Source organism: Geotrypetes seraphini, chromosome 1, assembly GCF_902459505.1.
Source record: "Geotrypetes seraphini chromosome 1, aGeoSer1.1, whole genome shotgun sequence".
Lineage (NCBI taxonomy): Eukaryota > Metazoa > Chordata > Amphibia > Gymnophiona > Dermophiidae > Geotrypetes > Geotrypetes seraphini.
The window spans coordinates 352,649,102-352,673,060 of NC_047084.1; the positions used below are offsets into that span (position 1 = coordinate 352,649,102).

Sequence of the window (23,959 nt, forward strand, 5' to 3'; positions counted from 1 at the left end):
CCTGAGCATTGGGATATTTCTTGAGCCCTCTGCTCTCATATGCAGAAGTTTTAAGTTTCAGGTTTATTATAAAATTTGATTAATCGCTTATTCAAAATTCTAAGCGATGAGCAAATCAATAAAATTACAAAATAGGGGGACAAACAAAAGTAACAAAAAACTAAACCTTATAAAACATATTGAAGACTAACTTGACAAACATAATAACACGTGGATATCAAGCATGGCCAGGGATTCCTAACCCAATGCTCAACTTCAATCTACACCGACATTGATGCCTGCACTGACTGGGTTGATATCACATTGTTCCAAGTTGATGCAGTGCAGAGATTGTACTTCTTTGTTGTCAGTACCATCTGCATTGGGAGAGCCACGTAAGAAAGCTAAGAAGCACAAGCTTGTCTCCCCTTCCCCCCTTGTCATCTTCCCAGGCTTCAATTGCATTGACACAGGGAGGATTGATCAACTTCAGTTCAGCTTGTGTCTGCTCAAAGGCATGCCTTGACATTGAGGTCCCCAATACCATCGGGAGCCAGCCCAGAGAGAGGCACGCGTGCACCGCGCCGCCCCTCCCCCGAACCAGCGGGGTAACTTGTTGGGATCGCCGCCGGGGCCCAGCCACTACCATCGGGAGCCAGCCCAGAGAGAGGCACGCGTGCACCGCGCCGCCCCTCCCCCGAACCAGCGGGGTAACTTATTAGGATCGCCGCCAGGGCCCAGCCACTACCATCGGGAGCCAGCCCAGAGAGAGGCACGCGTGCACCGCGCCGCCCCTCCCCCGAACCAGCGGGGTAACTTGTTGGGATCGCCGCCGGGGCCCAGCCACTACCATCGGGAGCCAGCCCAGAGAGAGGCACGCGTGCACCGCGCCGCCCCTCCCCCGAACCAGCGGGGTAACTTATTAGGATCGCCGCCAGGGCCCAGCCACTACCATCGGGAGCCAGCCCAGAGAGAGGCACGCGTGCACCGTGCCGCCCCTCCCCCGAATCAGCGGGGTAACTTATTAGGATCGCCGCCAGGGCCCAGCCACTACCATCGGGAGCCAGCCCAGAGAGAGGCACGCGTGCTCCGCGCCGCCCCTCCCCCGAACCAGCGGGGTAACTTGTTGGGATCGCCGCCGGGGCCCAGCCACTACCATCGGGAGCCAGCCCAGAGAGAGGCACGCGTGCACCGCGCCGCCCCTCCCCCGAACCAGCGGGGTAACTTATTAGGATCGCCGCCAGGGCCCAGCCACTACCATCGGGAGCCAGCCCAGAGAGAGGCACGCGTGCACCGCGCCGCCCCTCCCCCGAACCAGCGGGGTAACTTATTAGGATCGCCGCCAGGGCCCAGCCACTACCATCGGGAGCCAGCCCAGAGAGAGGCACGCGTGCACCGCGCCGCCCCTCCCCCGAACCAGCGGGGTAACTTGTTGGGATCGCCGCCGGGGCCCAGCCACTACCATCGGGAGCCAGCCCAGAGAGAGGCACGCGTGCACCGCGCCGCCCCTCCCCCGAACCTGCGGGGTAACTTGCTAGGATCGTCGCCAGGGCCCATCCACTTCGTCGGGAGCCATCTGTTACTACACGACCTGGCACTAGCTGCACAACCAGCCCAGCTATCTTACTCCATATACTCAACTTGTTAGCACTAAGCTACCGTACGACTATCCTTCTTCCCCAGAGATAAGCTTCCTCCACTTTATACCGTAAGTTCTCCCCTCACTTAAACCCCTCTCTCAATTCAACTCAGTTCCTTACTTCCAACTCTCTCTGTCTCCTCAACCAATTTCTCTACCTCTACCCATTTCCATTGCTACATAGGCAACAGTCCCTACTTCTCTCAATCCAAACCGCACACCTTTTCACACAACATGGCAATCTGCAATAAACAGCAACTACTCTTAGGGATACTATACCTATTATGCTCTACATGCTGGGGCAATGAAGACAACCCCCCCCCCAACCCATGCACACCTACCCCATCTCCTGGCGCAGACCAGCCGAGCTAACTAAGCCTTCCAACCCTCTCCAACCCCTACAAAACCAGCCACAACAAGACCTCCATCAAATCAAAGTACTAAACACCACCCGCAAACACCGTAAACCTCACAGAAACAAGACCTGTAACAGAAACTTAAGAAAGATAACATACTCTGAAATCCCCACAGCTAACAGTTACGAAAACATTAAGGGATACTACCTAAATACCCGTTCAGTGAGAAACAAAGCACAAATAATAAATGATTGGATACTACAAACAAAACCTGATCTCCTATTCTTGACAGAAACATGGATGATCTCTGACAATGACACTATCATGAAAGAAATCCTTCCCAGGGATACAAAATCATTCCACTATCAAGAAACTGGAAAAAAGGAGGAGGACTAGCGATCATCCTAAAAGACCACTTCAACTACATTAAGACAGACTCCAAATCATCTGAAAACCTTGAAATACTAACCTGCAAAATTACCAACGCACAGTTAGAAGAATCTCTAATTACAACTTTATTCTATATCCCACCCAAAAAATGGGCAAACGCTTAAAGAGGAATTCGCCGAATTCCTTACCTTATCCACCCTAAAAGGATCATACAACCTGCTTCTGGGAGACATAAACACACATCTAGAACAACAGACAAAACCGGAAATATCCGAATTCGCCAACTTCCTAACATCACTAGACTTTCCAAACCCTGACACAGAAATAACCCACGAAAAAGGACACAAACTAGACTTAATCACCTTCTCCCACAAAGAAACAACAGATCCCAAAATACAATACTACCCAGGACCCTGGGAAAAATGCGTCTGGTCAGACCACTTCATTGGCAAGTTCAATCTACACTGGCTAAAACAGAACACACAACAAAAACGCAAAAACGTCAATACGAACACAATAACCAGCCGGGGCATTATTAACCCAACAGAATTCTGGACCCACTATGAATTACATCCCATAACTAATGATAATCAGGATTTCCCTACAAGATGGGAAACTTACAGCAAAGAACTCCTAGACCAAATAGCACCATATAAAACATACAAAAAGAAAAATAGACCATCAAACGAATGGTTTGACTGTGAACTATTAACCACCAAACAGGAACTAAGAAAATTGGAGAGAATCTGGCAAAAAACAAACAATGAGTTAGACAAGACAAACTGGAAACAAAAAATGAAAACATACAAAAATCTGATCAAAGAAAAACGCACTAAGCATTATGCAAAAAAAATTGGTACTTCAAAAATAAACAGCAAGGAATTGTTCAAACTAGTAAAAACAATAACCGATACAACACAAATACTGAAAAAGGACAATGAACCCACTCCATCGGCACAAACCCTAGCCAACTTCTTTCAAAATAAAACCGCTAACTTAAGAGCAACTCTACCCACTACCATAACAAATGCTCTTCAATACCTCGAACCTCACGACCAAGATACCAGAGTAGACATGATATGGGACCACCTCGAATATCCAAATTGGCATCAATTCCTAAATCTCTTCAACAAATACACCAAAACTAACTGTCTACTTGATGCATGTCCCCCTAAAATCATGACAGTTGCCCCTCTAGAATTTAAAAAGGAACTATTTGAATGGCTAACATCCACCTTCACAAGCGGAACACTAAACAAAAAATTGAGACACATACTAATCACTCCAATCCCCAAAGATCAGAAAACCTCTTCTGCTCTGACATCCAATTTCAGACCCATAGCAAACATTCCCCTTTTCACAAAGTTACAAGAAGGATTGGTCAACCTTCAACTAGTAAACTACCTGGACAAATTTAACATCCTTAGTGAACACCAATCAGGATTCAGGAAAGGATACAACACAGAAACTGTCTTAGCCTCCCTACTAAACCACCTTTATGATCTCTTTAGCAAAGGCAAAAGCGCACTAATTCTACAATTAGACCTCAGCAGCGCGTTTGACCTGGTAGACCATGAAATCATGCTACTTTGCCTTGAAATAATGGGAATTTCTGGAAAGGCAAAGAAATGGTTCCAAGAATTTCTATCAAACAGATCCTACCGAGTAATCAGCAATGGAAATTATTCCAAACCATGGAAAAACCCATCAGGCGTGCCTCAAGGTTCCCCCCTATCGCCCACACTCTTCAACATCTATATCGCCTCCTTAGGCCACCTCCTACAAAAACTAAACTTAATACACTACATTTACGCAGATGACATATCCATCCTAATCCCCTTAAATGACATCACAAAAGAAATTGTAGACAATCTCTCAAACGTAATGACCGAAATCGATAAATGGACCACCAATTTCAAACTAAAATTAAACGCAGAAAAAACAAAAGTCTTTCTGGCTAGTCCTAATGACAAAATTACGAGAACATCGATAAAAATAAACAATCACGAATACCCAATTTCTAATAATATAAAAATACTTGGTATCACCCTAGACACACACCTAACTATGACCGACCACACAAACTCACTAGTGAAAAAATGTTTTTACACGCTATGGAAACTAAGGACCATAAAAAAATACTTTGACCCAACATCATTCAGGTTGCTGGTACAGGCACTGATCCTATCCATTCTTGACTACTGCAACATCATCTACTTGGGCATCCCACAAAAAACAATAAAAAAACTGAGATTAATACAAAATACCGCCGTTCGACTAATCTTCGGACTAAGAAAAAACGACCACATCAGCCCCTACTATAAAAAGCTGCACTGGCTTCCAATAGAAGCGCGAATACTATTCAAATTTGCTTGCACCTGTTTCAAGCAAGTCTGGGGACTAGCACCTTCATACCTACAAACTCACTTCATCCTACACAACCCCACACGAACGACCAGAAACAAAAACATATTTGCATACCCAAAGATTACGGGCTGCAGATACAAATCATTCCTGGATAGAACCTTTAAGTTCCAAGCGAACAGACAGCAAGTCTGGCTGAAAAACTACATAAACGAACCCAACCTGTCTTACAGTGCATTCCGCAAATCAATCAAAACCGCCCTATTCGAAAAATTCACGGACTAAAATCGTCCCCTCCCGCACTAGGACTCCCCTCCCTCTAAACGCCTTTCTTTCTTTCTCAAGATGCCCCTCATGTACTCAGATATTCGCTATCCATAGTACTCCAATTCAAATGGAAGTTCTAAAGAAATACTCAGTTACTCATCACCCATTGAACCCCAATCTGTAACTTTCCCCTCTTCACTATTGTATTATATTTAGACTCATTGTACAATACTGTATTAGACTTATGTATGGTGTTGTCTTTAGACTTATTGTATTGTAGTATATTTAGACTCGTTGTATTATATTGTACTGTGTTGTATACACTCATTGTATTGTATCGTACTGTATTGTATTGTTTTGTCTTGTATTGTATGTTGACTTATTGTATTGTATTGTGACCTTGTTATTCGCTGAATGTCCAGCCTTCTTACATTGTGAACCGCCTAGAAGTCACCTGACTATGGCGGTATAGAAAAATAAAGTTATTATTATTATTATTATTATTATTAACACTCAATGTCACAAGTGACTTCTGTACCTTTTCCTACATTGGTACCAATGCCATCAAAACAGGAGCAGCTTTGAACATTACTTCATCAAGAGCTTACAGAACTACTGCAGTCTGAGCCTATCCATGCTGCTCCAGCCTCCTCACTAACTTCAAATCAGCCTGAGGATCTGTCAGAGTGTCATTCCAGACAATACTCTAGAACTGCTTCTTGACATTGAGCATTGACATCCAGGAGACATTTGATGCATGCGTCATCTTCCAGAGAGCATGATTCACCTACTTTACATCGACACTGTTTGATGAATTCTTGATGCTTAACTCAGCGCTTTCCTTCAGAGGCTTCCAGAAGAGAATACTTTGACAAATCTGATTCTTACTTATCACCACGGTCCAGTGACGACCTTCCTGAACTCTCTGCAGATGAATCGTATGATATACTATCTGATCCTTCACCTCCTCCGTCACTCTTTCAGAAGCTTTGTGTGCCAGATAGGTCAGGCTCTTCCTATTAAGATGGAATTTGAGGAACTTCATGCAGAATTAATGGAAATCTTAGATTATGAGGAATGTCCTAAAGAATGTATCAAAGCTCCACTTCACACACTTTTGAAAGACACTCTTTTTTTTTTAATTCTTTAGAAGAAAAAGTAAGGGCACACAGTACAAGAAGCAAATCAATATACTATATATAATCATCAGCACACCCACTCTCACCATTCTCCTGATTGAAAAACTCCCCAACGCCCTACCATCCCCACCCCCAATAGCAGGGAAACAAGAAAAAAAATAATTAACCCCTAGAATCCAGGTCCCCAATGAATCCCCACACAAAGAGAGGCACCTCCAATACAGCAATTAGAGCTAAACATCAATTCGAGCAGCCCAAGAAGACTGAACAAGAGACAATACCAGTATGACCCCCCCTAAGCATCCCCCATCCCCCCAGCCCTCTTCCCCAACTCCAAACCCTCCACTGCCAAAAATCTACCCCAAATATCCACATATTGTTGCCATTTCCTTGCCAACAATAGAATAGAATGCTGGGTACTATCAAGAAAGGTATTACAACCAGAATGAAATAAGTTATCCTGCCGTTGTATCGGGCGATGATGCGCCCGCATCTGGAGTACTGCGTCCAATATTGGTCACCGTATCTTAAGAGAAGGATATGGCGATACTCGAGAGGATTCAGAAAAGAGCGACACGATTGATGAAAGGTATGGAAAACCTTTCATATGCTGAAAGATTAGAGAAACTGGGGCTCTTTTCCCTGGAGAAGTGGAGACTTAGAGGGGACATGATAGAGACTTACAAGATCATGAAGGGCATGGAGAAAGTGGAGAGGAACAGATTCTTCAAACGTTCGAAAACTACAAGAACGAGAGGGCATTAGGAAAAATTAAGAGGGGACAGATTCAGAACCAATGCTAGGAAGTTCTTCTTCACCCAAAGGGTGGTGGACACCTGGAATGCACTTCCAGAGGATGTAATAGGACAGAGTAAGGTTTTGGGATTCAAGAAGGGATTAGATAATTTCCTGAAGGGTATAGATAGAGGATTACTATACAGGTCCTGGACCTGATGGGCCACCGCGTGAGCGGACTGCTGGGCATTATGGACCTCTGGTCTGGGCTAGCAGAGGCACTGCTTATATTCTTATGTTAACAAGGTCGAGATCTTTTTAAAACTGGGAGATACCTCTTACCATCCGAATGGCTCCCCATAAACTAGATTCTCTCTATAGAATACAGACTTACCCTCACCTGTAACATCAGTCTTTAGTGGTGGAGTCTGTCCTATAGTGTACTAACGGTGATGGGATAATTGCGTCCAAGACACCAGTGCGCTGACAATTCAGCGCAAGAAAGAAGCACGCTGCAGGAAAACTTTGTTTTAAAGAGCTCTGATGGGGGTGTGTGGGGAGGAACCCTCCACTTTACTGCATCGTGTTCACACTGACGTTTGGGGGGGGGGGGTGTGCAACCCCCCACATTATAGAGAAAACGGAAGTTTCCTCCCAAATCAGAAAAAGTTCAGTTTTCTCTATAATGCAGGGTTCCAACCCCCCCAACAGCAGCACAAACACTAAGCAGTAAAGTGTGTGTGGGGGGGTTCCCCACTCACACCCCACTTCGGAGCTCTTTAAAATTAAGTTTTTCAGCGGCGTGATTCTTTCTTGCGCTGGATTGTCGGTGGGCTGGTGTCTCGCGCGCGACAGACTATGAACCGTACTAACAGTTCCCGCTCACCAGGCAGAAAGGCCAGAACCCTGGATAAGTTTGGTAGACATGTAGTCCAGGCATCAATGCTTACTAATAAAATAATTATCTATAATTTCTATAAGTCTATCTATTTAAAGTCTTTAATAAAGCAGTTTTTAAACTTTGAACACCTTCCTTCAGATCAGCTAAAAATTTCTAACATCTTGTTAGGAAATTGCTGGCAACTAGAAAGTACATGGCTAGAACCACTTTTTATGCTTCTGATGTGACTTCCAGAGCTTCTGCAGTGGCTATTGCAGTGCACAGAATGGCTTGGCTCTGAGTTTCTGATCTGTAGACTTCAGTGCAGGAGCATCTCACCAACATCCTTGTAAAGGTGATGGTCTCTTTGGCAGCCACTTCGAAGAGGATGCAGACAAAATCAAGAAACAATGACTTTATGACTACCTTATCTAAGGTTCAGATGTTTCAAACATCTCAGTCTTCTTGCAATATTTCAAAACCTCTGGATGTTCTTCTTACTACAATTCCAGACATCATTACAACTAGCCTTCTTCATCTGCATGCTCCTATAACCTGAGATGTCCCAGACAACAGAAGTCATAATCTCAAAATCAGTCTAAACAACAATTGTCCTTTTGACTCCCTACTAGAGCGCATTGGCAACACCTCCTTCAATCTCACTCTCTGTCTTCCAATAGGAGGCAGGCTTCATCACTTCTATCAACTCTAAACTCTTTGTGACAAACCAAGCACCTGTGCTGGATTTGCACCTAGAACTGCAAAGAAGATCCTGTGCAGAAGAGCTGACCAGGTCAGCTCTGCTGAGCCACTTGAGATTGACCTCCCTTGTCCTTATTGCAAGAACAGTAGTAATCTGGATCAGGATGTTCATGAGCAGGCAGAAACACAGTACATCAGCTAGGGCAGCTAAAGCCAAGGTAGCTGTGCCTATGAGATTGAGGCAGAACAGACAGGGAAACTGGAGCTTAGACAGCCTGCTGAGAAACCAAAGTCCATCTCCTTCTATAGGCTGAAGGGCTTTGGGCTGGTTAAAGGCAGGCTGAAGCAAGCAGTAAGGGGAATGGAGAGTGACAAGGCAGAGGCACTCCAGCAGGATGAAGCAGGGCAGGGGCCTTGGAGAGAGGAGGTAGACTCTGAGGTTGTAGATTGGCCCATGCAAGAAGTAGGAGAAAGTTTCCCTACTTCCAACTTCCATGCTGCAGAGGATTCTATGAAAATGGAAATCCAGGAAGCCTGCTCTAACACAGAGAGCCAAGCAAAGAGGAGAAAGAAGTGGCGGAAAGACTAAACATGTTCTTTTCGTCAGTATTTACAAAAGACGACACATCCAACATACCGGAACCTGAACAAATCTTCAAAGGAGACCAAGCAGAAAAATTAACATCCATGGAAGTAAGCCTTGAGGACTTACACAGGCAGATAGAAAAATAAAAAAACTTACAAATCGCCGGGCCCGGACGGAATCCACCCTAGAGTACTGAAGGAACTAAAGGAGGAAATAGCGGAACTACTCTGGCAGGTTTGTAATCTATCCCTGAAAATAGGCGTGATCCCGGAGGATTGGAAGATAGCCAATGTTACGCCCATCTTTAAAAAGGGATCGAGAGGTGACCCAGGGAACTACAGACCAGTAAGTCTGAGCTCGGTTCCGGGGAAAATGGCAGAAGCGCTGATAAAAGATAGCATCAAGGAGCATCTAGAGAGGCATAAACTTATGATAACAAGCCAACATGGCTTCTGCAAGGGAAGATCGTGCCTGATCTAATCTAATCTAATCTAAACCTTAAGTTTATATACCGCATCATCTCCATGAGAATGGAGCTCGACACGGTTTACAAGAACTTAAAATAGTGGGTAGAGAAGAAGAAAAAGGATTACATGAACTTATGTGTAGAAGGGGGGAGAGAAAGGGGGGAAAGATAGAGCTACAATTTGCTGAAAAGCCAGGTTTTCAATTGTTTGCGGAATAACTGAAGGGAGCTCAGGTTCCGCAGCGGGGTGGTGAGGTCGTTCCAAAGACCTGTGATTTTGAAGAGAAGGGATTTTCCCAGTTTGCCTGAATAGTGGATGCCGCGTGGAGAGGGAAAGGCTAGTTTAAGCCTTTGGGCAGTTCTGGAGGAGTCGGGACTGGAGGAGTTGAAAGACAGTGGGATAAGAGGAGGCAGGATTCCATGATGAACTTATTGCACTTCTTCGAAGAAATTAACAAACGGAAGGGCAAAGGGGACCCCATAGACATTGTATACTTAGACTTCCAAAAAGCCTTTGACAAGGTACCCCATGAATGCCTACTTCGGAAACTAAAGAACCATGGGATGGAAGGAGACGTACACAGATGGATCAGGAATTGGTTGGTGGGCAGGAAGCAGAGGGTAGGAGTGAAGGGCCACTACTCAGACTGGAGGAAGGTCATGAGTGGTGTTCCGCAGAGGTTGGTGCTTGGACCGCTGCTATTCAATGTATTTATATATGATTTAGAAACAGGGACGAAGAGCGAAGTAATAAAATTTGCAGATGACACCAAGCTATTTAATGAGGCTAGGACTAAAGAGGACTGCGAAGATTTACAAAGGGACCTGAACAAACTAGGGGAGTGGGCGACGAGATGGCAGATGAAGTTCAACGTAGAGAAATGTAAAGTCCTACGCATAGGAAACAGAAACCCGAGGTACAGCTACACGATGGGAGGGCTGTTACTGAGTGAGAGTATCCAAGAAAGGGACTTGGGAGTAATAGTTGACATGACAATGAAGCCGTCGGCACAATGCACAGCGGCCGCTAAGAAAGCTCTGAGGAGTATTTGTGACATCTTATAACATTGGACCCAATAGGTGTGCCAAGTAGTGGCTCAGGGTTATGCTCTGTGCTTATTATGAAAACCTCTGAACCACAATCCAAGAAAGTCTTTTTTCAACTTCCTCCAGAAGAACCTCTTTCACCAAAAGCTCACAGCTCTTCTCCAGCTCAATGCAATAGAACAAGTTCCCCTGAAGAAGAGGGGCTGAGAGTTCTTCTCTAAGTATTTCCTGATACCAAAAAAGACCAGAGGTCTCCACTCAATACTCCACTCAATACTCCACTCTCAACAGATACTTAGTGAAGGAAAAGTTTTGCATGGTCTCTCTGGAAACCCTATTACTACTATTGGAGAAGAATGATTGGCTCTGCTTTCTAGACCTCAAAGAAGTGTACACTCATATTACAATCTTACTTTCCCACAGGAAATATCTTTGATTCTGAGTGGGTTCTCACAACTTCCAGTACTGAGTCTTACCCTTCAGCCTAGCATCAGCACTGAGAGTGTCCACGAAAAGCCTGGTAGTAGTAGCAGCAACCCTTCACTAATGGAAGCTTCACATGTTTCCTTATCTAGACGACTGGTTGATCAATGCCTCATTGCTACAAGCTCAGCATGCCATCAACTCGACAGTTCATTTATTGGAACTACTGAAATTTGAAGTAAACTACCAGAAGTCGCATGTCCAGCTGATGCAGATCTAAGAGTCCATAGGAGCTCTTTTAGATACTACACAAGGTTGACCTTTTCTACCTCAATCTCTCTCACCTGTCTCAGAAAGTCTTCTTCCTACCATACATTACTGCAAGACAAATGTTATGCCTTCTTGGTCACATGAATTCAACGGTTCACATCACCCCATTTGCACATCTGCACTTCAGAATTCCACAATGGACTCTCGTCCCAGTAGTCACAAGCCACTGGATCTCTCACAGCCATAATACAAGTGACCTCAGAACTTTGTCACTCCCTTCAGTGGTGAATGCTTCCATCAAATCTCTCCAGAGGCCTTCACTTCCACCCACCTCCCCTTCAGAATTTACTTACCATAGATGCTTCCTTGCTGGACTAGGAAGCCCATCTTGACAACCTCCACACGCAAGGAGTGTGGACTCCTCACGAGAAAACTCTCCATATCAATCTCCTAGAGCTCCGAGCAATTTACACTACACTTTCCAAGATTGCTTGTGGAATCAAGTAGTCCTTGTATGCACTGACAATCAAGTCACCATATTCTGCTTGAACAAGCAGGGAAGCACAGGATCTTGCTCTCTCCACCAGGAAGTTTTAAAAACATGGACTTGAGTGATCACTCACAATATTCTATTCAGAGCAGTCTCTCTAGCAGGGAAATAGAATGTCTTGGCAGACAAGCCAAGCAGACTCCTTCAACCTCACGAGTGGTCTCTCAACATATTTTCTCAGATTGGTGGACCCCCAAAATAGATCTCTTTGCTTCCCCCCACAAACACACGGTTCCACACTACTGCTCCAGACTCTATACTCCCAGTCATCTGGGGTTGGATGCCTTACTGCTGGACTGGCAAGAGAAGTTCCTCTATGCATTTCCTCCATTATGAAAACTCTACTCAAACTTCATCAAGACCAAGGAACCATGATTCTCATCAAACCCCATTAGCCATGTCAACCATGGTTCCCTCTCCTCCTAAAACTCAAGGAACCCATCATACTTCAGTTGTTTCCAACATTATTTACACAAAACAAAGGCTCTCTCCTTCACCCCAATCTGTGCTCATTAGCATTCACAACATGGTATCTCTCTCCAAGCCAGTAGACACTTTTTATTTTATCTGCATCAGTGTCAGCTATATTGAAGCTTCCAGAAAACCTTCCACGCAGCAATGTTATCATTTCAGATGGACTCATTTCACTGTCTGTTGTGATCTCCACTCACTAGATCCTATCACTTGTCCTCTGCTGGCACTTCTGGATTATCTTCCTCACCTTTCTAATTCAGGATTGAAAACTACTTCTGTACAAGTTCATCTCAGTGTTATCAGTGCATTCATTCTCCATTTGAAAATAAACCATTTCTCATAGGATAAGTAGGCATTATATTCTCACATGTGGCGATGTCATCCACGGAACTCGGCAAGGACATTCAAAAAGTGTACTGTCACTTTAAAACTTTAAGACTTCTCATACTGCGTGTGTGCTGGTACCTTCCCACCCAATGCCGGCTCATGGGACCATCAGCTGTGATTTAGAGTCTCTCTAAGCACGTAAAACTTATTATATTTTTGTGCCTTTCCATTTGTTTTTTCTTTTAGTTTTAGTAATAATTTTACATTTCTTTTTTTTCTATACTGTTCGATTTAAAATTTTTTATTTTTTCACCAACTTCATTTTTGGGGCATTTGGGCTGTTTTTCAGTCTGTTTTCAGGCCAGGAGCATTAACTTTTTTATTATTCCAGCTACTCAACTTCCCTGGACCATCGAATACTTTGACCTTGCATTGATGGTTTTTCCATCGAAGTCTAAGGCTCCTAGCGGCTTCAAGCAGTACACTCGATGTCACAGGACCATGTCGGGTAAAGACCCACAAATTTGGTGTGTCCGGTGCCTAGGTCCTGATCATTGAGACATTTCCTGCATGCGCTGTTCTCATCTATAGAAGAGGTGGCTTAAAGTCAGTAAGTTGCAATTTGAGAAACTTTTTGGTTCAACTTTGAGTGTATTGACAATGGCTAGAGATGCTGACACATACACAAAACCCTATGCTACTCTATCATTGACACTGGCACAAATGCTATCAATGATCTGTTCCACCTCTTCATCGTTGGTACTATCTTCGTCAGGGAAACCATCGTCTCAAGCATCATCACCATCAATGCAATCTAAACATCGAAGCACTGATGCCCGATTACCATTTCTACAGTTGGTATCTTCTCTGAAGCATGCCTTGACACCCAATACTGTCAGCACCTAATGTACCCATGCCAATATCGGTACCAGCACCATCTCTTCAAGAACAGCTTTAAGCGCTGTTGCAGATACAACTGGCTGAGATGCTCCAATTGCACCCTGTACAAATTCCTGCATCAACCCAGTCCAAGCACTGCCCTCAAACTCCTTCAAGGACACTATGATGCTGAGCATCCAAGTCAAGGAGACGCAAATCCCATGTGTCCTCTTCTAAAGAACAGCATTTATTATCACATTCTCGACGCTCGCCTTGACAATCTACATTTGCAAGAGCTGACATTGAGGAGTATGACTCAGACCTGTAATCAAGCTCTTCCATCAACTATCCTGACTTATCTATAGATGAGTCTTATGGAATTCCTTCTGATCCATCTTCTCCACCTCTTCGTTGAAAGTCACCTTCTGAAAGTCTGTCATTTACTAATTTTATCAGACAGATGGGAGGGGCACTTCCTATCAAATATTTACCACTATTCTAAAAAAAATATAGCCAATCTTCTACATCCACCTGCTCAATGAATCAGAGGCATCCTAGACAACAAAGGCAGCAGAAGACTCAATCACAGCTTCAATCCAAACAGCAGTGTTTTTGACTCCCTAATAGAGAGTGCCAGAATATCTCTAACTCTACCTCACTCTACCTATAGGAGAGACTAATGCTTTTCATTGAAACCAAACAGACTTCAGACCTAATCATTCTACAGAACTATCATATATAGGTCTTCTTACATCGATTCAGTACTATATTGATTACAGAAATTAAGTCCTCTTTATTTCACTAGATCTTATGGCTGCTTTTGACACAGTAGATCATTCCCTTCTACTTCACAGACTAAAAGTTTCAGGAACAATTTTGGAATGGTTTATGTCCTATTTTTCAAATCGCACCTATCAAATAGTCCTATCAAATTCATCCTCAAGCCCTTATACTCTACCACTCAGAGTGCCTCAAGGCTCCATCTTATCTCTGATTCTTTTTAATCTTCTCCTTGCTCCTCTTCTTACTCTAGCGCAGTCTATTGGATTTACAGTTTTTGCATATGCAGATGATATTCAACTATTACACTCTTTAGATCCATGGAATCCTCAAGATATTCTACAGATCAATAAAAAACTAGAATCTGTTAGCACTTTGTTACACGATAATAAACTTTCCTTAAATATTACTAAATCTAAAGCCCTTCTTTTTAGCTGCAATGAAAATGATGAACTGATAACTCCAATATTTATGAGAGATGCTCCAGTTCCGATGGACAAAACCATTTAATTACTTGGAGTTATCCTCGATAGTAAGCTAACTTTTCATCAACAAATAACTTATAATAACGTTTTTGCACAACAGGTAAGAATGATTAGATCTGTGTCATCTTTACTTGGACCGTCATCTCTTAACATTCTATCTCCCCCTTTGTACCCCATTACCTAATGACCAGTCATGTCCTTAATTTTTATAAAATGTCTGCATTGTGAATGTCTTTATGTAACCCATTCTGAGCTTCTGGGAGGACGGGTTAAAAATTGAAATAAATAAATAAATAATTCATTCCTTTATTACCTCACACATAGATTATTGTAATGTGTTATATTAAGGAATTACTCAAACTGAGATACGAAGATTACAGATTATACAAAATACTGCAGTCAAACTCCTTTCAAAGGTGAAAAAATATGATCACATCACCTCTTTACTGTACAAGGCACATTGGTTACCATTCAAACAGAAAATAATTTACTTTTCACCTTTAAAGTTAAGCAAAATAACTCTCCAGGATACATAGATAGACTACTTATTCCTTATATTCCTATTAGAACACTAAGTTCCAGTCAACAAAATCTTTTAACTATTACATCTTCAAGACAAATAATATATGATACTATGACTAAGACCATATTTTCTGTAACTGCTCCCCCCCACTCTGGAAAGATCTTCCATTTTATTTGCGACATGAAGCATAATTAACTAACCCTCCCTTTTACTAAACCGCGATAGTGGTTATTAGCACAGTGAGCCACGCTGAATGCTCCATGCTGCTCCCGCTGCCCACAGGAACTCTGAACGTCGGGAGCAGCGCGGAGCATTCAGCATGGCTCCCTGCACAAATAACTGCTATCATGGTTTAATAAAAGGGAAGATAAATTTAAGTCTAGTCTCAAAACTTTTTTATTTAGTGATGCTTATGACTTGACAAATTTAGAGGAGGAAAACAAGAAAAAAACCCATTCTGAACCAAATTCTCCCAACCAGGCTCTGTACCCTGTCCCCCCTCTGGTGGTCTAGTGGTAGGCCGAGACAGGGCACAGGGCAGGCAGGGCTAGTGGCTGGCAGGCAGGGCACATGGCAGGCGGACAGGGCAGGCAGGGCTAGTGGTTGGCAGGCAGGTAGGGAAAGGGCAGGCAGGGACATGGCAAAGGGCAGCAGGGACAAGGCAAAGGGCAAGCAGGCAGGGCTAGTAGCTGACAAGCAGGGCACAGGGTAGGCAGGCAGGAACAGGGCAGGCAGGGCTAGTGGCTGGCAGGCAGGTAGGGACAGGGCAGGCAGGGACAGGGCACAAGGCAGGCTGGCCTAGTGGCTGGCATGCGAGAACTGACGGCAACCATTCATGCAGCGGCGCGGAACCAGGCAGGCACGTGAAAAGCTCACGCCTGCCTTGTTCGACGTTCTTCCTCCCGCTGCCGCAGTCGTCCAGCGGGGAGAGCGCCAGGAGTCCAAAAAGGTTGCTGCCGCAGTCATCCAGCAAGGGAAGCACAGGAAGTACAAAAAGATACCCGGGAGGGGGGGGGGGTATTTGCTCCATAAGACACACCCTTATTTCCACCCACTTTTTGGGGGTGGGAAAAAGTGCATTTTATGGAGCAAAAAATACAGTACTTCAAGCTAAGTGCCCCCTAAACCTAACAAATATCAACTGAGTACCCCAACCACATATCTCCCTAGGCCCACCCAAGCTCTGGCCTAGAGCCCATCCCCTTTACTAACTGTAATGTAATTTTTTCCATTCATTTTTCATATATACAACAGATATAAATTCTCAAAACTGACACATTTCAATCAGTATATTGAAAATAAAATCATTTTACCTACCGGCGATCCTCTGCAGGCTGCTGTAATTAGCTTTAAAGGTGAGACCAGGAAGCCAAGAGGAAGCCGGAGTATGCTAGAGAGAAGGGGGAAATATGCAGGCCTATGGAGAATCGGTTAGTGCTGGCGCTGTACCGCATAGGGAAGTCAGCTAGCAGGCACCTCTCTTCCTCCTCAGTGTGCTGCGGCACACTTGGAATCTCAGGAATCAAACTAGTATGCCTCGGCATTCAGTTTGAGATACACTGCTTTAGAGGATACAGCCTTGGAAGCCAGAGTTCTGGTTTCAGAGTTTGCAGTTTCTCTCCTTAGATAATCACTACTTTGGTGTGTCTGGTCTGGTCTGAAAGGATGATAAGGCTGGGGAAATTAGATATTACTTGTTAATTTAATTTCCTTGAGTCTTTCTAGCCAGTCCAGTGACAGAGACAGTGATTTTATCCTTTTCTGCATTTTATGTCTGCTAAAAAATTCAAATGTCAAGAGATATATTTTCTTTTTCAGCTCCTTAGCCATTTTTTGAGTTCTATATAAATAGTTCAAGATATTTTTTTATTGTCATGTCACGGATGTTTTATTTATACTGTAGTTTTATAAAACGACCTGATGAGTTTGTTTGATATAATATAAATATGCAGCTTTATTTTCCTAGGTAGTCTGGGTGTGTTGGCACTGTTTGTTGGATTTTCAGTTAATGAAAAGTAATGGATAATTAGACAGTTTAATAAGCTAACCGAGAAAAAACTGAGGCTATGTGTAAACCTCCAATTTTTGGAGCAATTGCTATGCCATTACTTTCAAGTTTATATGTTGTAATGCCAGCACAATGCAATACTGAGTTGAGAGTTTCCTATAGGTCATAATTTTATATTTCCTAAATTGCAAATTTTTTATTATGGCTTTACTGTTCATCTTATCTAATATATTTCCAGTGCAATAGGGGAGACATTCTAGACAAGTGGTTAGTGTTCCAATGGCCGCATGCATTATACAGAAGGAATCCAGTCTAGATTTTTTTTCTCTGTGACTCTGCTCTACTTCAGTGTGTTCTCTAGGTCCAACTACAGTTTTTTCCTTCTGCACACGTGTCAGCAGGGTTGTGTTTGTTCTGTTCCCGCCTTCTCTTTCTCTGGATTAGTATGTCATCTGCAGATGTTTTCTGCAGCACATGTTACGGGAGTTGACAATATACGAGTTGACTCCCTCAGCAGACAGGCTTTGGATTCTGGCAAGTGGGAGCTGTCCTCAGTGGCGTTCCAAGCCATTGTGCAGTGCTGGGGTCGGCCATGCTTTGTCCTTGTAGCCAAGGCATAGGACATGACAATGCTTCAATTCTTCGGTTGAAGATCCAAGCCAGACAGCACAGATCTTGATGCTCTCGTGCAGCTGTGGACTCAGGGGATTCACTTGTGTATCTTTCCTCCTATCCCATGATAGGCCGAGTCATTCGGAAGATAGCAACCCTTCTGGGCCATGTCATTCTGGTAGCTCCAGACTAGCCTCGCATGCCGTGGTAGACAGATCTGATGCATCTTCGGTTCTGCACCCCTCTGGATCTTCTTTCTTGTGATCCAGTCTTTATGGTGGGCCCGAGTCACTTTGCTCTTATGGCATGGCTTTTGCATGTGCAGCTTTAGTACACACAGGATATTCGGAGGTAGTTATTGCCAAGTTTCTCAAGTCTATTAAGTCGACTACCATGTCTGCCTATACTAAGGCATGGCATCATTTCCAGCATTGGTGTGCCCAGGAATGGATGGAGCTGTATTCCACTCCGATTTTGGTAGTTGTCTCCTTTCTTCTGGCTGGTCTATATACAGGCCTCGCTCTGGCATTCCTTCATGTCCAAGTGGCTGGGCTCTCTTGTTTCAGAGCCCGGGAATGTCCTTAGTGTTGGTTGTCTCACCCTGCCATTGCCAGATTTCTGCAAGGGGCTCTTTGCATTATACCACCGATTGAACCACTATTCCCTTTGTGGGACTTCTACCGGGTACAGTCTGGCTTTTCCACAGGTTCTTTGAGCCTGTTTGGGAGGCTTTTCTCTTGGCCTTGACTTTCCAGATTATCTTTATGATTGTTGCTTCTTCAGCAAGCCATGTCTCAGACCTTCAAGCTCTTTCTTATAGAGAGCTGAACTACTGATTCTCGGTGTCTGATCTCTTTGTGAGTGGTTCCTTCTTTCCTGCCGAAGTTGATTTTGGCTTCCATGTTTTGATTTTGGCTTGCCTGTTTTTCAGCCTACTGGCTCCAGGCCATAAGATTGCCTTTTGAAGAAACTTGATATGCGCAGGGTGCTTCTTTGCTCACTGGAGTTCACTAACAACTTTCATCTCTCTGATCATCTGTTTGTGCTGACTCATTCTGTTAAGTGGGGTGCTCCTGCTTCCAAGGCCACTATTTCTAGATGGCTCTGTAGGGCTGTTTCATCAGCCTGTATTCTGTCCGGGACTGAGTCTCCTGTCTCCATTAAGGCACATTCTGCTAGAACTATGGCTTCTTCTTGGGCCAAAGTTCGTATAGTCTCCCTTGAAGAAATCTGCATGGCAGCAACATGGTCCTCTTTGCACACATTTGCCAAGTATTACAGAGTGGATGTAGTGGTAAGGTCCTCGGTTTTCTAAGGTCCTGGGTTGCCACAGTTAGCCCGCCCTGGCATTTAGTGATTGCTTTGGTACGGCCCACTTGTCTAGAATGTATCTCCTATTGCACTGGAAATAGAGATTATGTACTTACCCTGGTAAGCTTTTTTCCAGTAGATAGGGAAGACATTCTAGACTCCTGCCCTGTCCTTCCTGCACCTGCCTACTGCCAGTTTATGCTTCTCCAAGTTGATTCTTGGATGTTAGTCAGCCCGTGGGCTGGGAAGACTCTGTATATATTTCATTGTTTTATGCAGGGGTCGTTTCTGAGCTCCTTTGATGCATTTGTTACTTTTTCCAGTTGTTGGTTTCATGTTTATTCTTGAATAGAACAATTGTTTATGTTCTTCATTGCCATGGGTGTCTCTACTTCACGTTTGTAAGGTGGATTTTGGTGCTTTGTTAGTAACTGTAGGTGGAGCTAGAGAGTACATTGAAGTAGAGCAGAGTCACAGAGAAAAAAATCTGGATTGTATTCCTTCTGCATATGGCATGCGGCCATTGGGACACTACTCACTTGTCTAGAATGTCTCCCCTTTCTATTGGAAAAGAACTTACCAGGGTAAGTACATAATCTCTTTTTAATAGACATATAATATTTTTTCTTTCAGGTTTCAATTTGTGCAAAGAATGCATGCCTTACTACTGAACTAAATTCAACAAAAGACAAGCTCTCCAAAACCACTGATGAGCTCACAGCCATGAAGAGGGACCTGGAAAGTGCTAAGAAAACTATTGCTGATTTGACATTTCGTTTGGAAGAAATAAGAACCAGTGAGACAGACAAAGAGGTACATAGAAGAGATCTTTAGGGATATAGTAGAGCAAGTCATGTGTTTTTAGAGAAGTAAAACCATGTGTTTCTAGGGCTAAGAAATGCCATGTTCAAACTATTTAGATTTTTTTTTTTTTTTTTTTTTGCCTTTGCAAGACTTTTCTTTTGTAGGGCCTCTACCTATTGGGTTTTCCTTGCATAATGGTCAAATCATGTCACTGATGTCTTATTGTCCAATCAAAACTTCAAAAGTCTAGTGAACAAGAGAGCATTCCCACATATTTAAATATTCAAAAGAATGACTAAAAAAATTGAAGGAAAAACACTAAATGCAAATAAGCCACCACATGTCTCCCCAAAACAACTCCAAACGTACTCCAAACAGTTAGGAACACACTCAACATCTACTAATACACAAAACAGAGCAAATAGCTATGCTGAAATAAAAAAATAAAAAAATACATTTATCTAGTGTAGGAACTTATACCAAAACAGTCCATCTGTTCACTATCCATCTTCAGTGGGCTTCAATAGCAGCTCAGCATACACCCGACAGGGGTTTCCTGTTTCACATATTGCTGCATCAAGAGAGAATGTAACATCTTGCAGTCCACAGCCATCTTAAAATTTGTGGGCTTCAGGACATTGCATTCTCCCCTGATGTAGCAATTTGCGAAACAGGGAACCCCAGTCAGGTATATGATGTTGAAGCCTGTTGAAGATGGACAGTGAATGGATGAAGAATGGACTGTTTTGATACAAGTTCCTGCACCTGATAAGTGTATTTTTTTTATTTCAATATATCTCTTTGCTCTTTTTTGTGTATTAGTGGATATTGAGAGTGTTTACCGTATTTTCACGCAGATAACGCGCACCCGTGTATAACGCGCACACGGGTATAACGCGCAGAAACCACGATTTTATGTATAAAACCTTTTGTATACCGCGCTCACGGGTATAACGCGCATGCAGCCCGACTGTCCTTTCGCCCGCCCCGACTCTCCTCTGGCCACCCCGACTCTCCTTTCGCCCGCCCCGACTCTCCTCTGGCCACCCCGACTCTCCTTTCACCCGCCCCGAATCTCCTCTGGCCACCCCGACTCTCCTTTCGCCCTCCCCGACTCTCCTCTGGCCACCCCGACTCTCCTTTCGCCCGCCCCGACTCTCCTCTGGCCACCACGACTCTCCTTTCACCCTCCCCGACTCTCCGTGCGCTGTCCCCCTTGAAGGTCTGTCCCCCCTTGAAGGTCTGTCCCCATCCTGAAAGCCTGATGCCCCCCCCCGACGTCCGATACAACCACCCCCCCCCCCGGCAGGACCACTCGCACCCCCACCCCGAAGGACCGCCGACTCCCCGACAATATCGGGCCAGAAGGGAGCCCAAACCCTCCTGGCCACGGCGACCCCCTACCCCCACCCCGCACTACATTACGGGCAGGAGGGATCCCAGGCCCTCCTGCCCTCGACGCAAACCCCCCTCCCTCCAACGACCGCCCCCCCCAAGAACCTCCGACCGCCCCCCCCAGCCGACCTGCGACCCCCCTGGCCGACCCCCACGACACCCCCACCCCCCTTCCCCGTACCTTTGGTAGTTGGCCGGACAGACGGGAGCCAAACCCGCCTGTCCGGCAGGCAGCCAACGACGGAATGAGGCCGGATTGGCCCATCCGTCCCAAAGCTCCGCCTACTGGTGGGGCCTAAGGCGCGTGGGCCAATCAGAATAGGCCCTGGAGCCTTAGGTCCCACCTGGGGGCGCGGCCTGAGGCACATGGTCGGGTTGGGCCCATGTGCCTCAGGCCGCGCCCCCAGGTGGGACCTAAGGCTCCAGGGCCTATTCTGATTGGCCCACGCGCCTTAGGCCCCACCAGTAGGCGGAGCTTTGGGACGGATGGGCCAATCCGGCCTCATTCCGTCGTTGGCTGCCTGCCGGACAGGCGGGTTTGGCTCCCGTCTCTCCGGCCAACTACCAAAGGTACGGGGAAGGGGGGTGGGGGTGTCGTGGGGGTCGGCCAGGGGGGTTGCGGGTCGGCTGGGGGGGCGGTCGGAGGTTCTTGGGGGGGGCGGTCGTTGGAGGGAGGGGGGTTTGCGTCGAGGGCAGGAGGGCCTGGGATCCCTCCTGCCCGTAATGTAGTGCGGGGTGGGGGTAGGGGGTCGCCGTGGCCAGGAGGGTTTGGGCTCCCTCCTGGCCCGATATTGTCGGGGAGTTGGGGAGTCGGCCGGGCAAGAGGGCTTGGGCTCCCTCTTGCTCCGATCGTGGATGCGGGTGCGGGTGGGAGCGCGTGCGAGCAGTCGTTCGGGGTGGGGGTGCGAGCGGTCCTGCTTGGGGGGGGTGAATCGGGCGTCGGGCGGGGTGGGAACTATGTAGAAAAACTTTTGTATACTGCGCTCACGCGTATAACGCGCGAGGGGTATGCGCGGTAGGTAAAAACGCGTATAACGCGCGCGTTATATGCGTGAAAATACGGTACATTGTTTAGAATAAATTTGGTTTGGGGTTTTTTTTTTGGGGGGGGGAGATCTGTGATGGTTTATTGGCATTTAATGGGGGTTTTCCACATGCCCACTAAGGACTCTCTTTTTTTTCTCAAAATTTTTTTGTCATTCTTTTGAATATTTAAATATGTCGGAGTACTCTCTTATTCACAAGGCTTTTGAAGTTTTCATTGGACTTATTGTCATTTTTGGATTCTTCTGATACATTAAGACTGTTTTAATTACAATTTTATTTAAAGCTACTTTATGAGATTGATATAAAATATTACTTTTACAATAATAATATGCAACTTTATTTTCCTAGGTGGTCATGGTATGTTGATGGTGTTTATAGCCTTTTTTGTTCCTTAAAAGTAAATAGAGAATTGGCCACAGTTACGAGCTAAAATAAATTTTATGGGTGAACTTCTAACTTAGGGCTCCTAAGAGCTTCTTACTACAGGCCAGCAAGGTAAATGCTTCGATGCTCATTCAATTCCTATGATCATCGGAGCATTTACCTCACCAGCCCATGATAAGAAGCTCTTCTGCAATTTAGTAAAACCCAGCATTAGATTTGGAGAAACTGATCTAGATTTACACTACTACTAATATTTTGTGATATCAGCACAATGAAATTGCCTACTGAGATAAGCCTTTTCCAGATGTCATAATGTTGCATTTTCTGTCTTGTGCATTTTTCATTGTAGTCATATTGTTCGACTTATCTAGTAATTTTGATGGACATATAAAAGGAAATTATATAAAACTGACACCTCCTTTTTGATGCCATTATAGAATACTAGCACACAGCTTGTTTTGGCACATCAAAAAGAAGACATATTTGCTCATACCTGGTCAATGGCAGGTGTAAGTGGGAGTGCCTAAATGTGCCAGACACTGTGTGCATCTTTTTTTTGTGGTCTATAAGATGTTTGCATTGATGCCTGACATGTCCACATCCCTCTCATGTTCCTCCCTTTTATATGCCCCGTTCCCAACTGTGCACTGTGGGGTTCATTTTTTTTTAAATGTCCCAAATATGACATAAGGGGGGATGGACAGCCATCTATGCACAAAGATGCCCAAAGCGTATAATTAAAAACCTCTAAAACAGCATCATATACTGTTAGTCATCGAAATAAAGATATCTGCAAAGTGGGCGTTACGTAGGCGTGATGTGGACATTGTCAGGAGATGCGCATTTTGGCGTAATAATGGATAGCAAAAATGAATCATTTGGGAAGACTAAAACACACCCACACATAGACCTACTTTAAAAGTGAATAAGGTGAACAATAAATTATTTTTTGACCCACTAACAATATGGTTATGTTAGAGATTAGAGAGCAAGAAGTGAGAATTTGTCTGTACTGGTGGGGAGTTGTTGAGTGCTGTATCACCTAGCTGTGTCCCTGTCTCAGCCTTTACCTAACTAGCCCTGCTTTTCTGCCTGACACCTTTCCCATCCCGCACCCATACCTGACAAACCCCAGCC

The 23,959-nt window shown here is 44.7% G+C and overlaps 1 protein-coding gene across 23 annotated transcripts in view; it reads left to right on the forward strand.

Moving 5' to 3' along the window:
* The window catches only part of CCDC158 (coiled-coil domain containing 158), a 1,147,529-nt gene that overhangs the window by 451,098 nt on the left and 672,472 nt on the right, over nucleotides 1–23,959 (forward strand). For 22 of the 23 annotated variants that reach the window (XR_004536446.1, XR_004536447.1, XM_033914104.1 and 19 more), the window contains one exon: nucleotides 19,826–20,005. The exons of the other annotated variant lie outside the window; for it this stretch is intronic. Coding sequence is in view for 20 of the 22 variants with exons in the window: in XM_033914104.1 (XP_033769995.1) it covers nucleotides 19,826–20,005 (180 nt within the window). In the remaining 2 variants the exon portion in view is untranslated. The remainder of the gene's footprint in view (nucleotides 1–19,825; nucleotides 20,006–23,959) is intronic. 23 annotated transcript variants of the gene reach the window in all.